Genomic DNA, 16,722 nt, shown 5'->3' with positions numbered 1-16,722 from the left:
GTGTGTTGTACACAATGCAGAACAAAATAAAGATACAAGAACAACCGTACTGCAGCAAATGGTGCACAGAACAGTTGTCGTTATTTTTTCGCACCACCTTTCCAAATGGATAATTTCCCTTTGGACAGAAGCACCGAACTATCAAGCAGTCTTCTCGAAATTGCGTATTTTGAGTATCAGCGCTGTTATTGCTTACAGATTGAAAAAAAGGACGCAGAAAACTGCGATGAAGTGGAAATTCTTTGCCTACATTTGTTTTCTTTAAGCCCCTAAAGTCATTAGCCTTTTAACTGAAACAAACTCGTTGGAAAGCTGGTGAATATATTTCCTTACTCTACTTTACAAGTACGTAACAAGTAACATTCATAGCTACGGTCACACATTTGAATGAATAGTAGCGAGTGGTGACATCGCGACCCATTTGTTCAGGAAATCACAAATCAGGCCGTAAGCCATTTGAAGAAAGAATAAACATTTGTGTAATAAGCTTTTCACCAGGACATTTCTGGACAGTTCAAGCACCTGTAAAGGAACTGCATCTGTAAACCAAATTTATATATCATTCATAGTTCTAGCACGCATTTTTAATTCATTTCAGCAATATTTCCTACCACGCCTCAACATGATATTCTTTTCTTAAACATTAAAATACTCAACTGATGCCTTTTTATGCTTAGTTTGAATATTCATGCTAATTTCTTACTAAAGGCATAGTCTTATTTGTAAAATTCGATTTGCAATGAGCCTGGTCAGCGCTGCGTATTTCAAGCGGTGCATGCAGAAAAAGAATTAACCTAAAAGAAAAAATGTCGCTGCGGAAAGTAGCTGGCTAGACTGCTTGCCTTAAGACTTCTGGGAGGCCGAGGCCACTTCCTTGTGCTTGATGACTGCTGGAATTGTCTTCTCTGAAAAGGAAGAAGGTAGGAAAGGCACTAAGTACAAAATTGCTGCAATGAAAATATTTGACTGTCATGGGCATACTTGGTCACAACATTATTGTCGCGACCAAAGATATCAGGCATGATGCCGCTGTAAGCTTTAGAGTACTGCACCGCAGAGACATGTTCTGGCCTTAATGCTTATTTCGATGGAAGCGAACTACAAGAAAACATATGCGCCGTTAGGCACACAAGTCGTCACAAACGTTGGACAGAAGTCGACCACTGCGACATTACTGACCGTTCATGTAACCTAACTTGAAGCTTAGGAGCTTGACTTGCGAAATAAATGGTTGCTGTATGTTCATCCCGCCTATTATTTTGAGGTGAGCATGAACTGTGCCGTGCTGCCTCTTCATTACAGAACGTGCTGCCTACATCATGTCGTCCAGTTACAAATATTTTTTCATCGCTCACTTTTTCGATAGTCATACGTGAGTGTCGAACGCGCTGAAGTAAGTCAATAGCGGCATCATTCGATGCGACAGCCGCCCACCGTGCTTCTATGTTGAAAAGCCACGACGTCTTGTCCTGCGCCCCGCTGACCAAATATTCACATTAAGCTTAAGGTTTCTTGTTCTTGAATTACCAGCGGGTTGTCGCTTTTAAGAAAAAATATCAATTTTTTTACAGAAGGAAGACCTAAAAAGTCCGTCCCAATTGCTCAAAGCTCAACTTGAAGCCCTTATTATCGCAACCGCAAAACAACTAGGACAGTTTTCCACTGTTGTACCAGTGAGTACCAATTAAGCCCAGGTTTAATGCAAATAGAACTTCATAAATGTTCACACTTTCACGCTGTTTTTTACTGCGCTGCTCCTCCATAATTCTTAAAACTTTCAATGCTCTCATATTTCCGCAGAAAGTGCACTTTCAAAGCCCATATGCAAGAATACAGCAGGTGAGAATTCATATGAGTTATGACGCCGTTCGTTTTTCCCGCGGAGAAGAATCTGAAAAGCATTTCCTCAAAGAAGAAAATATTTTCAAGAAACGCTGCTTCACAGAAGCAACTACTTGTGCAAGTTTCGTGTACCTTTTCTCTAACGCCAAGAGACAGCCTGTCTCCAGCTGTGCCGGGCAACGCGCATGGTGCACATACGGAGAAAAAGAGGCTTCCTCTGACTTGTATGCGTCCGCAACTGCCTGGCCATGCGCATTCGCAAGGCACTGGTTATCTATGTCTCTGCTGGACATTCGCGTGACCTTACTGAAAATCACATACTAGCGCCATCTGTCTGTCGGCCACCAGTAGCGAATTTCGCATAATCCAGTGGGAAAACTTTCACTTGTAATTATTGCGAGTAGAGTGCTGTGAAAAGCTATCGAACGTATTAATAGAGATGTCCTATTTGACTTACACGCTGCAAAAAGGGACTATTAAACTTTTCCTGAGTTCTGACGATCATAACAAAATCAACTGGGTTTACCAAACATTCATAACTACGTCGATGATTTTGGGTTTTCAACGCCATGCGGCGCCTGGAGGCAGCTGCGCAAACTAAAGGCGTTTCTCTAAATTTCCTGGGCTCGTACATGGTTGAACTTACTTTTTTCCTCTCGGAGTCGGATGGCGGCGTTCCTAACTCTGGCGTTAGCCAGCTTGGCTGCTTGGTGTTCGGTGGCTTCCGGGAAGAGCCGCTGCGGAATCTGATTTGGCCCCGGACCGGTGTACTGTGCGCCGGGGAACTCCCGTAGAATGTCCACCAAGGCGGCAAGCATGATGTCTGCGCGTCATGGTTCATAAGCGCACACGTCTAGAAAAGCTCGGCAACTCCTTCACACCTATTCTCGCAGATATCTCACCGAGATGAATCGAAAAACGTTGTCTACATTCACACTCGAGTCATGCGTTCACCTCTTGAAGTTCCAAATGCGTTGCCAGCCACTATTCTAGTGTTAGCCACGGAACGCGAGCGGTTTAGATGTAAAGCGTCGTCAAATAATAAGCGCCGGAAAGAAGTTATGGCATGTATACACTGGGCAGAGGTACGTAATATAATCACAAAAAATTCATAGGGACACCTAATTACATTAGTTGTTGGAAATGCGATAGGATTAGAAGCTGTTGATGCCTCTACCTGATATGAAGCCACTTTCGGTCCAGTGACGTTACATCCCTCTAGCCAAGTGGGAATTATTCGGTTTTTTTACGTCACTTTTCACTGCAACCAAAGGGAATTATCTGGTCTGGAGATGTCACTTTTATCCAGTCGGTGGGTAATTTGATGACCGACGACAGACTTTTTTTTTCCACAATGAGGCTTTTAATGCTCTGGAATTAAAATAACTTAGCGTACGTTTCCTCTCATTTAGGAACGGAAATAAGGCTCTCCGTCGGGCTTGTACATGCGTAAAATTTCGTGGCTGATGCTAATTCAAATAACTAAGGACCTTATATATGCCCGCACCTGATGATGCTCCACTGATACGTGCTACTACAGTGGTGGAGAAGAGTACATCGCGTGTTATGTTTGCGTGAGATAAGTGGAGTAGGCTACCTGTTAGTCTGTTCTAACATGTTACGTGGGGAGCAGACGCAACATGACTAACACGATGGCCTTGTACCTCTTAGATTCTTTGGGTTGAAAACATACGCTGTTATGTCTGTATATTACTTAGGCAATCATCGACTCGGTCAGCTCATTTACTTGGTTTATGAAGAAAATTATTTGAAGTTAAGAGTCAGAGCACTCAATAGTTGGCTGCGTTATTGCCCTTGTTTTTTTTTTTCACTCACCGTTATAAAAGAGTTGAAGACAAAATGATACTTCAGATGACGAAGCTCCTTATTTTATGTGTCTTCAGCTAGCTAACTTTACAGTATGTACCTCGCTGCTCTCTCCAGATTTATCGCACCAGGTTCTTATTTTCCCGCTTTTCTTTATATATTCATTCCTAGAATTTTTAACACGGAAATTTCAAAGCCTGAAAACACATTGCACATCTGGACGGATATTAGGCATATATAGACTTGAAACACAGCTACAACCACATTATTACACACGAGAAAGTAAAAAATAGATACCTTGAGACAAACTGTTTTGCTACACTATGTTCCGGATAAAAAGTGTCATCAAACCGTATCTTCTGACGTAATTAATAGACTGCAAACAATATACGCCTAAATCCAATGCACTACTAGATAAAAGGTTGTGATCTATAATATATGACACCTAAGTAGGCTCTCTGTAGTATGCAGCAGTCCTCGTTTCAACGGCTACATTATTCTCGTACAGTAGGGTTTTCCGTTAACTATCGCTTAATAAATACCGAAGGTATGTAAGGTGAACATAAAGGTTACTAGCAACTTTTCACTTACCAAGAACTTTCTTCTCAACTTCACCGGAGAGCTTGTTTTGAGACACCTCGGTTTCCACAAAGTTGGCGAACCTCGCGAGCGCTTCTTCGGCACTCTGGTCACCTGCAAAAAAATATGAAAGATTAAAAATTTAACCAAAGGTGGGCGATAACTATATGCCGCAGGTTCTGTTTATCGGTTGAAGCTGTCTGCGCAACCAGAGACACTGTGAGTTAAGTCCTGCGTGGATGCGCTCGTTTGTTAGCAACAGTGCGAGTGTGTGCGAGTTGTGAGGTGAACAGAAAGGAGAGCTAATTCCTCACAAATGTGTACCAGTATTTCACGCAAACGTCCACAGCCGTGGTCCCGTGACAATGCATGAAGTAATTTATGCCAGCGTCGCGGCTCAATAGCCTCTTTAAACTTTGGGCAATATAATTTAAACACTTTAATCCTGAAAGCGGATTGACATCTGACAGCTGTGAAATCACTAATGCCGTCTTCATCTAATACCACGATGCACAAATAAGTAAATGTGGGTGCAGTTTTCGGTGACGAGATACAACGGTGACAGTGACGGTGTTGGCATTGAAAACCTCGACAATGATTTTATGTTCTTTGGCATCCACAATCTAGTGCTGCCGCAATATTATTTTGAAAGACTGAAGTTTAGACACTATGGCCTACATGATAATCCAACACAGCTGTCGGTTAAAAATCTTACTGCAGACAAAAATTTATAAACTTCATCTCGATGCATTCTTGGGAAACAAAATGGTGTCTTCCAATCGAACAGTATTTGTCAGGATCCTGAATACACGCATTAGCATGGAGGCGCCCTACGCGGCTCGATGCTTCCGTTCGCACAGCGCGACAACAAAAATGCGCAACAGGAAGACAACTAGCCCAGCAATTCGTTTTGAGCAAAGTACACTTTTAGTTCTCAGGGCTCTGTCCTTCTCACATGAAGTATCAACTAGCCCCCCAATTCGTTTTTTTTTTTGTGCGGTTCCATACCCAGGCTTACCCACTCATACTGTAACTGCTCAAGACCCAACACAACGCCACGTTACTTCTTTCCCCGCAAAATACCTATGTTTGAGACCTTGGTTCCCCGCCTATGTAGAACAATCTTTTCCAGGGACACTCTCAATCAGCACCTGCTCACCGCCTCACCGGAGGACAATTGACCTACTGGCCAGTGTGAACTGAAGCCCGGACATAGGTCGCTTCAAGAAATGTTTCGTCTTCCTCTTTCTAATACGCGGATCGCTGCAAAGCAGCGAAAAGGCGCCACTTCACCTCTTCATACAACTATGCAAGAGTGCTTTCTCACCTTTGATGATGCTGTGGGCGAACATGTCCTTGGCGAGCCAGTAGATGATCTCCTCGAGCGGGTACTCGTCGTAGAGCGAGGAGCCCCGCAGCCTCTTGAGCGCACCCAGCACGTCGTCCTCCGCCTGTTGCTGCGCTGAGCGGCCCCGCTGCTCCTCGCCCAGCCGCTCCAGCTCCATGACGCTCAGCTTGCTTGGCGTCAGTCCACTGGGAAGCATAAGCCTCTCGGCTCCGCCGCCGCGCTTCTGAGCCTCGGCTCCACTGGGTGCTGACGCGACCTGCGAGCCCTGGTGAGACGTCGCCGACGACTTGTCCTTGTTTCCTCCGGCAGTCTTTGCGGTAGCTACGGAGCTAGAAGCACTCACAGCCTTGCCCTTCCCTCCAGCCTGCGAAGGGGCTGACGGCGCTACTTCTTTGGACACTGAGGATGTGGCGGGTGACTTGGGATTTTCTGAAGGCGCTGCCTTGGCATTCGGAGCCTGCTGCTGGGTGGGCTTCTGCGGGGCCTTGGCTGCCATCGCGGCCTTAGGCGGATGTTCCATTTCCCTGGTGTCGAGAGCTCCACTAAGACGATGCTGCTGCACCTGTGGAAGAGTATTGAGGACGACTCAGGACAAAGATCAAAATTTTTGTATGGGCTAGTCGGTGGTTCATCTTAAGGAAGGTAAAAGCAGCGCAAAAAGACGGGGACACAAGAGACGCACAACCAACAGGACTGGCGCTGAATCGGCTTTTGAATAGGCTTTTGAATCGAGGCAAGGGCTTCTCATCTGTAATCGCCCCTTAAAACACCATTTCAAGAAAAAGTTCTTTTTTTCCTTCACATCACGTGCAGTCGAAGATCGCTCCAGTGCACTGAAGTGCCCACATGTGGTGACGTGTGAAGGGTAAGTACTCGATCGCTGAGGACCTTGTCTGCCCTTAAGCACAATGTGGCACCCTCTGGCTGCGGTGCAAACACACTGCGATTTTCAAGAAGGTATGGATGAATGGAATGTCGAGAAATGCATGCCATTCACGTTAACAGTCCTAAACGCTAAGAGTACGAATTATTAACTGCGGTCAAAACCAAAGCAACGTAACGCCGCCCACACACAAGGCGAGGACTCCAACAGAACGCTAAAGCCTTGAAGTATTGTTTCCAAGAATAATCGGGAACACAGCAAACTATTTTCTCTCGTCTCACCCCATTCCGCAAGCACGTGCAGCTGTGCAGATAAGATACGAGCGTTTTGCACAAAACTTAATCGGCAACTTCTCATTTATGTACAAACGTACAAAACTACCAGTGATCACAACCAAAGACAACTGGCGAACACCAAGAGCCTAAACTCTTCACAGCATTCAATTCACATCAGCATTCGCAGTTTGCAGTCTGTTAGAGCAAAGTTATGTTCCACAAGGCTTAATGCTCTGAACACGGTAAAAACGAAACTTTTCAGGCAAATGGCGATACAACTCCTACAGCGACTTCCAAAAGCCTGGCCTGCGCTTCGGAGGCTGCATTCCATCAATCCTGATGACGTAGAAAGTGCGAAGTGCCATGTAGGCATACTGAAGCTGCCACTGCATTTTTTATATCGAAAAACTTTACTACTTTACAAGCAATCTGGGAAAAGCCGGTGCCCGTCTACAGTCTCTCAGATACCTGCAAAACTAAAATAAATATAACCGCGACTGGTTTTCGAACACACGGCGACGCGAACAGTTCAGCTTCGCTGGCCACTGTACGAGAGCACTATAGCTATCGCCGCAGCCGACCACGCGTTGTGTTGAACTGCAACACACTCTCGCGCTGTGCATTGCGTCTTCATCAACTTCCATCCGCACACAAAAGTCACGAAAGGAAAGGAAAAGCGCATAACTGGTTGGTTTGGTTTATCTGGGTTTAACGTCCCAAAGCGACTCAGGCTATGAGGGACGCCGTAGTGAAGGACTCCAGAAATTTCGACCCCCTGGGGTTCTTTAACGTGCTCTGACATCGCACAGTACACGAGCCTCTAGAATTTCGCCTCCAAAGAAATTATACCGCCGCGGTAGGGATCGAACTGGCTCCCTGGGTCAGTGGACACCTCAATCGTGCTTTCGGCTACGTGGCGGTCGCGACAGAGAGAGGTGCGCTGCTTGCGTTTGCGTTAACTTTTTGGCAGAAAGAAAAAATGAAAAACTAACTTTTTTTTTTTTTTTAGGAGAGGAAATGGTGCAGTAACTATCTTATAGAAGCGGTAAAGGAGGGAGTGAAAGAAGAAAGGAAGTAAGAGGTGCCGTAGTGGATTGCTCCGGAATAATTTCGACCATCTGAGGATCTGACATCGCACAGCATACGGGCGTCTTTTGCGCTTCGCCTCCATCGAAACGCGGCAGCTGCGGTCGGGTTCGAACCCGGTTACTCCGGATCGGTAGATGAGCATCGTAACCATTGAGCCACCGCGGCGTTTATGGCGCTGGTGTGCCCCTGCAAAAAACTGCTTTCGCGCAATATTTCGTGCTTAGCAATGCTAAACCGCCAGCATTTTTTTTTATGTTCCTCAATTGAACTGGAGTCAGAAATGCGTCAACTGCAAACAACTAGCGTGCGCATGACTATATATAATCTTTGAATTTAAGAAGCTTTTGTTTAGGGGCTATCTTGAAAACGTAGCAGCACGAAAAAACGGGGACAAAATAGGCACAAGTACGACAGGACGTATGCTGCTTCACAGTCGCCCTGTTTTGAAACGGCACTTCTCCAGAATCCTCAATTACCGATCTAACCGCCTTAAGCAGTTCATTGTGGGGTATGGAGAAGTACAGATCTTCTATGTCAATGGACAACCCGATGGTGGCTGGTGAAGTCATGTTCAGCCCTTGCTTCAATTCTTCTGCTATCTTGTGAGAGCTAACAAGAAAGGAGTCTTCAATCGTCAAGGTCGTCAGCTGCTTCTGGAGGTACCTTCCTATAGCTGACTGCCAGCTACCCTTTTCGGACGCTATAGCTCTGAACCGAAAATTAGGCATGTACGTTTTGCATGAGAAGAATGTTTCCAGAGCCTCTTTTTAAAGTTAGTTTTCTTCTCTTCTTAAAGTTAAGATACGTCCTGTCGTACTTGTGTCTATTTTGTCCCCGTTTTTACGTGCTGCTACGTTTTCAAGATGGATCAATACCAACTGCCCAAACTTCAGTGCTTTTGTTTAGGGGCTAGTTGGCGCATTATTTAAGAAGGACTGCTTCACAGCACAAAAAAAGGCGCATTTCACATAATGGTAGACGGGACAAGCGCTAATTAAAAGGTTACATTGAAAAGACCCATTGCAGAGGAGCGGAATCTTAGTAGCGTTTCTTTAGGTGCAAGTTGGCTCATGACTTAGGACGGATTGGTTCACAGCGCAACACAAAGCACACATCACATAAAGGGACAAACGTTGGTCTCGTCTACTTTTATGTGACGGGTGCTTTGTGTTGCGCTATGAAGTAGTCCATGTTAAATGTTTGAGTTTATGGCACGCAGCAGCATCGTACAAAGACATCTGTGGCGGATGCCCTTATGCCCTTTTCCACCCCTGGCGCAAAGCACAGATGCTGAGCGCGTGTTCCCCAGCGTGGAATTGTCATAAAAAAGATTCGAATGAAAATGTAACTTCGCTGGCTAGCGGTGATTCCACGGATCAAGTTTGGTCTACGGCTTCAGGACAAAGCAGCTTCAACGTCGTACTAAGTTGTTGGCTAGAACGTGAAAAAATTCCTCTTTCAAGACCACTATCCATGCGCACTGAGCATTTATTAACTGCTTTATTTATTTGCAACGTACCTGACTTGCAGAGAAGAAAAAGTGCAAAACTTTATGCTCTGTTTTCTGTTTCTTCCATTGAATTCAAATGCTATTATTTATTGTTCTTAAATGACACCTTTATTCCTAATCTCCCTTCTGTTCTGCATGACTAAAAATTTGGCTCTAAGATTAAATGGGATGGCTATTTCTGGCTCATTTTTGCTTGAGTTCTGGTCCCTTTTAAAATATGCCCAACGTCAACCCCGGCGCGAAACAAGCAAAATAATATGATTTCCAGTTTTCGTCTGAGTGCGCAAAGAGCTAAAGCCAATTATGCTTCTCGCTAACTAATTAAAGCCCCTTTGGGCTGAAAACTTTTTCGTCTAGTTACATTAATCATCGGTTGCGTAATTCGCTTCTTACCGATAACTTTAATATCGCTGCCACTGGTGCCATAAAACGTCGTTACGCTCTCTACTTATTTCAGCGTGTGCTTTTGCGTTTTAGTGCATTAAGCTATTCTTTTCTGATGAGGCTTTGTCTTATTAAAAAAGTTTGTTCCTTCTCCTGTGATGTTTGCCGAAAATTATCCGTGAAAGGGGCAAAGTATAAAAATTAAGATATAGTACCGCACCCGGCGATAAAGCCGCTGGGACCACAGAGCAGGGTGAGTATTAAAAAAAATTACTTCGAGAATAAAACACACTTGGGGCTATTTTGTTTTTGCCTAATAATACGCCTCAGGAATTCTTATTAAGCACCATTCAAATTTTGCTTATACTGAGCTGGAATACAAAGAAAGAAGAGCATGGGACTTAGCCGAGCCAAACCGTGAAACACGTGGAAGACACGAGAGACAAAAGTGCCCCCTTCACCCTTCACTAAGACTCGTTAAGTCTAGAGACGAAAGTCCTTGAGCTATTAGGTTCTCACTCCCACCTCCAACCCCCCCCCCCCCCCCCCCCCCCGCCTCCTTCACTTATCGGCGGCTAGTTGTATCGATAATATAGCAAAAACGTTATGTGTTCAGAAGCGCCAGGCAACTTTTAGTTCCACAGCAGCACGCAGCAGAGACTCTGAAAAAGGATCTCAACGGGGAGGCGGCCGACTTTCAAATTCAGGTAATGCTTCGAGATAAAATAACATAAGCAGTGGGATCATTCGCCAGTGTTTGGTTCGAAGGTTAAAGCAGGGCTGGTTGCAGACTAAAAAGAGAATAAATATCATAGGCGGACTTTAATCTGTGAGCATTTGTTCTCCCTCAGCTGTTGTATACTTTAGCGAACACAAACCATTAACCTCATTAGCATGCAGGTTTCCGTGCTTTTCGTTACCTGGGAACGATTCGCAAATTATCGGTCCTTGGGTGGTAGCCAAGGACGAAGTCTATACCGACTGTAGTTAAAGATAACTAAGAAAGTTACTGTGCTCAGCCGATACGCTGGCCATTTACCGAAGCGAAGTTAGCGACATCGTCAAATTCCGAAAGGACCTTACCGACAAAGATACATTAAGAGCTTTGTGAGCTCGGTTCTACCTTTGGAGATTCGGCTACCATAAGGGTTCTGTTCTGTTCTTGTTTTACGCGAACGTCATTACAGATGCATTCATGCATGACTTTTTATCTTTTGTTGTTTCGCATTTGCTTTTTCATTTTATGTTCTTTTGCTCCCATGCGGTCCGTCAGGAGTGCCACTAGCTTCGGGCAGCATTACAGCGTCCAGATACATTCTGGCCCCATCAGTATTATAGCAGTATTGGTATCGAGAGCTTGTTTGAAAACGTAATAATAGCCCAACCACTGGCGGAAATGTCCTTTGCTTTCTCCATCAGACGACCGATGACGAACCTCTATGACTTAGCGGGAATTTGTGATGGTTTACCTCAATTATAGTTGCCTCTTCCCACGAGCATCATAATCTTACCAAGAGAAGACAGTACTTCATGTTTCCGTGAGAAAAAGTTATTGTCAGTTAACTCAGTCACTTAAAAATAGTCACTACTGCCGCACGCGAAGATGTTGCGCAAAATGCGGCAATTCGAAGTTCGGGCAAAGCCACGAGACTCCATTATGAGGGCAACTCCGAAAGAGGAAGTCGTCAAGCAAATCGAAATGAGGATGTTCATACGGATCTCCTCGTAACGCTATGCTCAAGCAGCGGTTTTCTTACTGGCTATAGTGCCGAAACGACGAACGCGAGCCGATAGTTGCAGACGATGCGAAACGAGTCTTGTTATTTTAGAGAAGAGTCAACTGCACAACTTTCGTTCTACGTAAAAGCTTCCAAACAGAACTGCCCCAGTCGGCATTATTATCGTTCTACCCGCGTCTGTTACGACCATGCAACAAGATTTCTCTATGACGCGGTAGTAGAAAGAGTCGTCATTACGGCTTTGCCCTTTTTTCTCTGCGTATTCAAATTCCCGTCAGTGCTGTATGCGTAAAAGCGTTGACCACTTGAGAGCTTTCTTTCTTCTCCATCCCGAGTGTTCCTTTTATCACTGTAATCTTTCTTAGGAAATCTTTTTCAAGTGCACCCTCGGTGCTTTTGTAACAGGGTGACATTTACCCTGAGACTTATACAGACACTTCTTAGTGCACAGTTTTTGCGTGATATTGTATTTTTGAGCAAGGCGTGTATATTGGAGCGTTCAAATGTAGTGACCCAAATTGCATGTTCTAATCCCACTCCAGGTCAAAGCACACTATTCCGGCCCAGTAGGCGTAAATACAGGGTGTTTCATCTAATACTTTCTGCAATTTTTAAAAATAAGCTATTTGAATTAGATGCGCGCTTTTTCTGGCATAGCATTGTCAGGGGTGTAGTACATCATAATGCAGCTAAGACGTGCTAACTAGCAGGCTTGTTAACCAATATTTAATAGTTAACTTTTAAACTATTACCGTTGGGCTCCTTAATTATTGAGAGGCATGCAACCCACCGTAAGTAATGTCCATATCCGTTTTTAGAATTTCGAAAACGCGATTATCCTCGGCGCTGTGGCCCAACAAATTTCGCCTACATCGCGCCAAAATACATGCAGTTTGAGAAGCTTGCAGGCAAAGCAACCTCTCCAGTGCACGTAACTCGTCGAAATAGCCAAAATTTGTTGGGCCACGGCGCCGAGGATAATCGCGTTCTCGAAATTCTAAAAACGGGTATGGACATCACTTACGGTGGGCTGCATGTCTCTTAATAATTAAGGAGCCCAACGGTAATAGTTTAAAAGTTAACTATTAAATATTGGTTAACAAGCCTGCTAGTTAGCACGTCTTAGCTGCATTATGATGTACTACACCACTGACAATGCTATGCCAGAAAAAGCGCGCATCTAATTCAAATAGCTTATTTTTAAAAATTGCAGAAAGTCTTAGGTGAAACACCCTGTATATAAGTAACAGTTAATGCCGATGGCACTGCTTTGTAAATTACCAGCATTTGTGTCATCGAGCAGCATCGCGGTGCGTTCTAGACGTAACAGAAAAATATTTAACTGAGGTGGTGCTGACGATATTACTTGCCTAGAAACCCGATGCAGCCTACCACCCAAGGCAAAGCGGCCTTCCCCCAACACGCCCCCAGCGCACTAACGAAGTCAACAATAATAACATCGACGTTATCATCAGTGGACGCTTCCTGTGACTCCCCGTACAGAAGTCATTATGGTGCATGTTGCCTTCTTTTGCTGCAAACGCGGTCGCCATGAGTGCAAGGTGAGCTTGGTGTAACCGAATGACAGCCGTACATCAAGGAGGAATCCCTGGTGTTTTTTCTTTCCCGCTCTCGCAACGCTAAACGTACTTCCTGCCATGAGGGTTGAGGTGGAATGGGCCCATCGCGTTCCCATCCGCGTAATGTCCAGCTTCTCTCTTGGGGCTCGATCGGCTTCTTTGTTAGCCGAAGCGAGACAGCCGCCTGACAGCCCAGAAGCGTACCGGCGGGCGCTGCACCTCACTGAACGCCTGGAATGCCTGGAACGCACTGGAAAGGACTCTTATTGATCGCTCGGCTTCAGTGTTGTCATGCGCAAGAAAAATGGCGACGTCGTTTCGCGACCTACTTGCTGACAACGCCCTTCGGCCGACGGCAAAACTCAAGGTACGATCACCACACGGCTTTTCTCGTTCCAGCATCAAAACAAAGTTGCAGCCCTCTACTCTGAAATTTCTCAGTTAAGCGTCTCACAAAGACGTGGTATTGGTGGTAGTAGAGGTATGGCCACAGGGGCTATGAGAGACGCTGTAGTAGAGGACTCCTGATCAGTTTCTACCAACTGGGATTTCTTAGTGCGCGCTAGCGTCGTACAGCACATGGGCATTTTTTTTTTCTTCACCCCCCATCGCAATGCGGTCGCAGCGCCCAAGATTCGATCGCTCGTGCTCGGTCTCAGCACATAAGCACCAAATACACTAAGCCGCCGTGGCAGGCCAACAAATCTAGAATTCTTCGATTCCCGATTGTATTGTGCATTTTTCGTTCTTCCAGTTTCTTTGGGCAAGATAACTGTGGTAAATTTGTTCATCTCTCTTGCTACAGACTTTATTCATTTGTACCTCATAACTGATCGCCCTCTCCTCTCACACGTACCATTTTGGCTCAATTAAAGGGAAAATTCGTAGGTTTTAAAAATCAACGAGCTTAAAAGGGTCGAATATGTGAAACTTGCACATAAAGCATGCGAAGTCTTTTTGGGCTAGCATTTGAAATAGTAACGTAATCGATGATTGAAATCATGACAACCTTCAAGCTTCTCCGCAGCACACAACGGCAAGTGGGGGGCGCATGATGACGTCATCGAGGGTATCGGTACATTTCCAACTCATAAACGCCAGCTTTGGAGGAAAAAAACCAAAACCACCGAAGGCTTATCCCGCCGAGCGTTGTTTTGCAGCTTCTAGCGAGGAGCGGCAGGGTATGGCTGACGACAGCGGTAACTTGAAATCATACCTTCCGTGACGTCACAATGAACTTCACCTAGCACCTCCGGTGCATTGAGTAGAAACGCAAAATTCAATCGTCGATTGCGCCACTACTTCAAATGCTAGTGCAAAAATTCTTGTCATGCTTCACCCACAGCTTATATAGATTTGAATCCTTGAATATCGCGAAATTCTCAAAAAGTGGTGCAGTTGCCCCTTAAGAGCAATTATGCCACCGCGTATCATGATACTAAGCGTGAAGCAGGATTTACAATCCAAATGCGGGCGCACCTTGAACTCGTCCTTCTTCTTCATGTTGATGACCTCCCGCAGCTCCTGGATCTTGCGCAGTTTTTCCTGCTGCGCTCGGATGTAGTTCATCTCGGCTTTCACATCCTGCAGGTAGACGATCGCCTCCTCCCGATTCATCTGCAACAACAACGCCGTGGAAAGGAACGCGAACAGGGAAGCATTGAGCCAGAAGGCTCAGTGCATGTACTGCAGCTGTTTGCTACCGAGGACACATGCGCTCTTCTGCATTACCAAGTGCTCTTCAGGCGCTCTTCTAGCGTCAGGATAAGCCCAAAGTTCTGACATACAAAAACTCGCTTGTTTTTCCTCAGTTCACTGTCTGCGTGTTCAGATAACATACGAGGGAAAGTAAGAGACAGAAGGAAAGTAAAAAAATAGCTTAGAGCTGAAAGTCTAATTAGAAGCTGGGCAAACAAAGGCCTCGTCTAATGTTCATGCACGAACTGATCCACAGTGAGTCTTGCTCTTTTTTTATTTCTTTGTTGTCGCCCGGATCAAATGAAAGTGTGCCCGCGTGGAATCTTCCCATGCTCGTCTCATACATATTGCTCACATCAGCAGAAGCGGCCGAGCGAAAGTTTCCTTCGATTGCACACGTGTCGACAAATGCGTGGAAGAAATTTCTTTTGAGGGCCGCACGAATTCTGGTCCTCCCGTTCATTAGACCTCGTCTTTGTGTGAACAGACTAAGCGGAGAAAAAAAAAAACGAAGCCAGCCAGCAGTGAACCACTACTCCGTGTCGCGAGAAGCGATCTTCTCTTTGCCTCTTCTGATATGTAAACACAACACCCAGCCTTCTTGGCGCTGTTTCTTCGTCTCGTCCTCGTGTATTTGCTGACGCAGTGAGAGTTTCGTTGCAAGACTGTCTAGACTTCTTTGTTACGGTATTTCCTTTTGTTTTTGGTATTTCTTTGGCCAACTTGACTCTTGTCAATAAAATTATTTACCTACTTTTTCCTCTAACTACTTAATTCCTCTGCACTTCATTAGCATACCGGTGGTCTCGAAGTTAAAAAGAAAACAAAATTATTGCTGCGGTCAAAGAAAATTTTGTAAGCCATCGGGACAATAATTTCTGAGTTGAGTTGAGTTGAGTGTTGAGTTGAGATGCTGTAAGCTACTGGTGTGGTTAGCCTTGCGGTTTCTGCCGGCAAAATGTAATGCATCAATCTCAATGACTGATGCATTACATGTACTTGTAGGACCGGAACTTTTCTGCAGTGTCACTTGTTCTACCGCTCTCGAAAAAGAAAATGCTCTGCGAGATATATTTCCTGACACCAGGAAGACGCATGTTTTATTTTGTATTGATTGGCCATCTGATTCTTGAGCGACGACCAAATTTTCTATAATCCTCCCGATTGGACGTGACGGTATTTTTCCTCGTAGCGGAAAAGGCAACAGGCATTATATTTGCATATGTGTTTAATTTCTGACGCTCGCAGTTGTAACTAAGATGAATTGTCCGAGATTTGCAGCCCCGTTTACCTCACGTAACGCAGCTCGACGAGTATTACTGAAACGATGTTGCGTGACGCAGTTAACGCCGGAATTTCGTACCGTTAGACTTGCTTACCAACAAAGATTTATCGATTATATGACTACCACTTCATGTCCACGCATCTTGGTTAACGGTAACTCTAAGATGTCTCACACTCTTATGAAAATGAGTCGGCGCTCTCATATATATTTATTAATAACAATGAGTGATCTTGTGTAGTTCCCGACCACAGTTAATTTCTCCACGCCATTGTTAATTGAATGAACCAGTCGCCATTCAGACTCTATTCTCAACTGGATAGAGAAATCTTCCCAGTGATAAGGCAGACCTTATCGCTTTTATATAATAAAGGCCTCTTTACCCTCGCACTGCCTATCGCATATTTAATATTGTCACGTTGTAGTGACGGCAGTCCAGCGGTCAGGAAGACACCAACCAGTCTTGGAAACGAAGCTCTTTATTTGGGCTGACTTGCGCCCACAAAAGAACTGAATCACTCGGCGGCGGCGTAAGCAACAAACGTGCTCGTCGGTCGTCGAACTACGAATGTCCGCCGCTCGCGGCATCGCTCAATTTAAAGCCGGCAAGGAACTTTCCAGATAACAGGTCAAGATCATCTACGGTAATCTGGAAAAACCTAGATGCAGCCTTTCATGGCTGCGAA

General features: G+C 45.0%; 1 protein-coding gene across 1 annotated transcript in view; it reads right to left on the bottom strand.

Moving 5' to 3' along the window:
• Nucleotides 1-16,722, bottom strand: part of LOC149340763 (uncharacterized) — a 102,802-nt gene that overhangs the window by 3,302 nt on the left and 82,778 nt on the right. Inside the window, exons 7-11 of the mRNA XM_089549614.1 lie at nt 14,536-14,673; nt 5,576-6,158; nt 4,261-4,362; nt 2,489-2,665; nt 843-905 (exon numbers count right to left, since the gene is read on the bottom strand). Of these exons, the coding sequence (XP_089405740.1) occupies nt 844-905; nt 2,489-2,665; nt 4,261-4,362; nt 5,576-6,158; nt 14,536-14,673 (1,062 nt within the window). The 3' untranslated portion in view covers nt 843. The remainder of the gene's footprint in view (nt 1-842; nt 906-2,488; nt 2,666-4,260; nt 4,363-5,575; nt 6,159-14,535; nt 14,674-16,722) is intronic.

This window comes from Amblyomma mixtum, chromosome 6 (assembly GCF_055824585.1).
Source record: "Amblyomma mixtum isolate Tamu chromosome 6, ASM5582458v1, whole genome shotgun sequence".
Classification (NCBI taxonomy): Eukaryota; Metazoa; Arthropoda; class Arachnida; order Ixodida; family Ixodidae; genus Amblyomma; species Amblyomma mixtum.
This window is presented reverse-complemented; position numbering and strand designations above follow the sequence as displayed.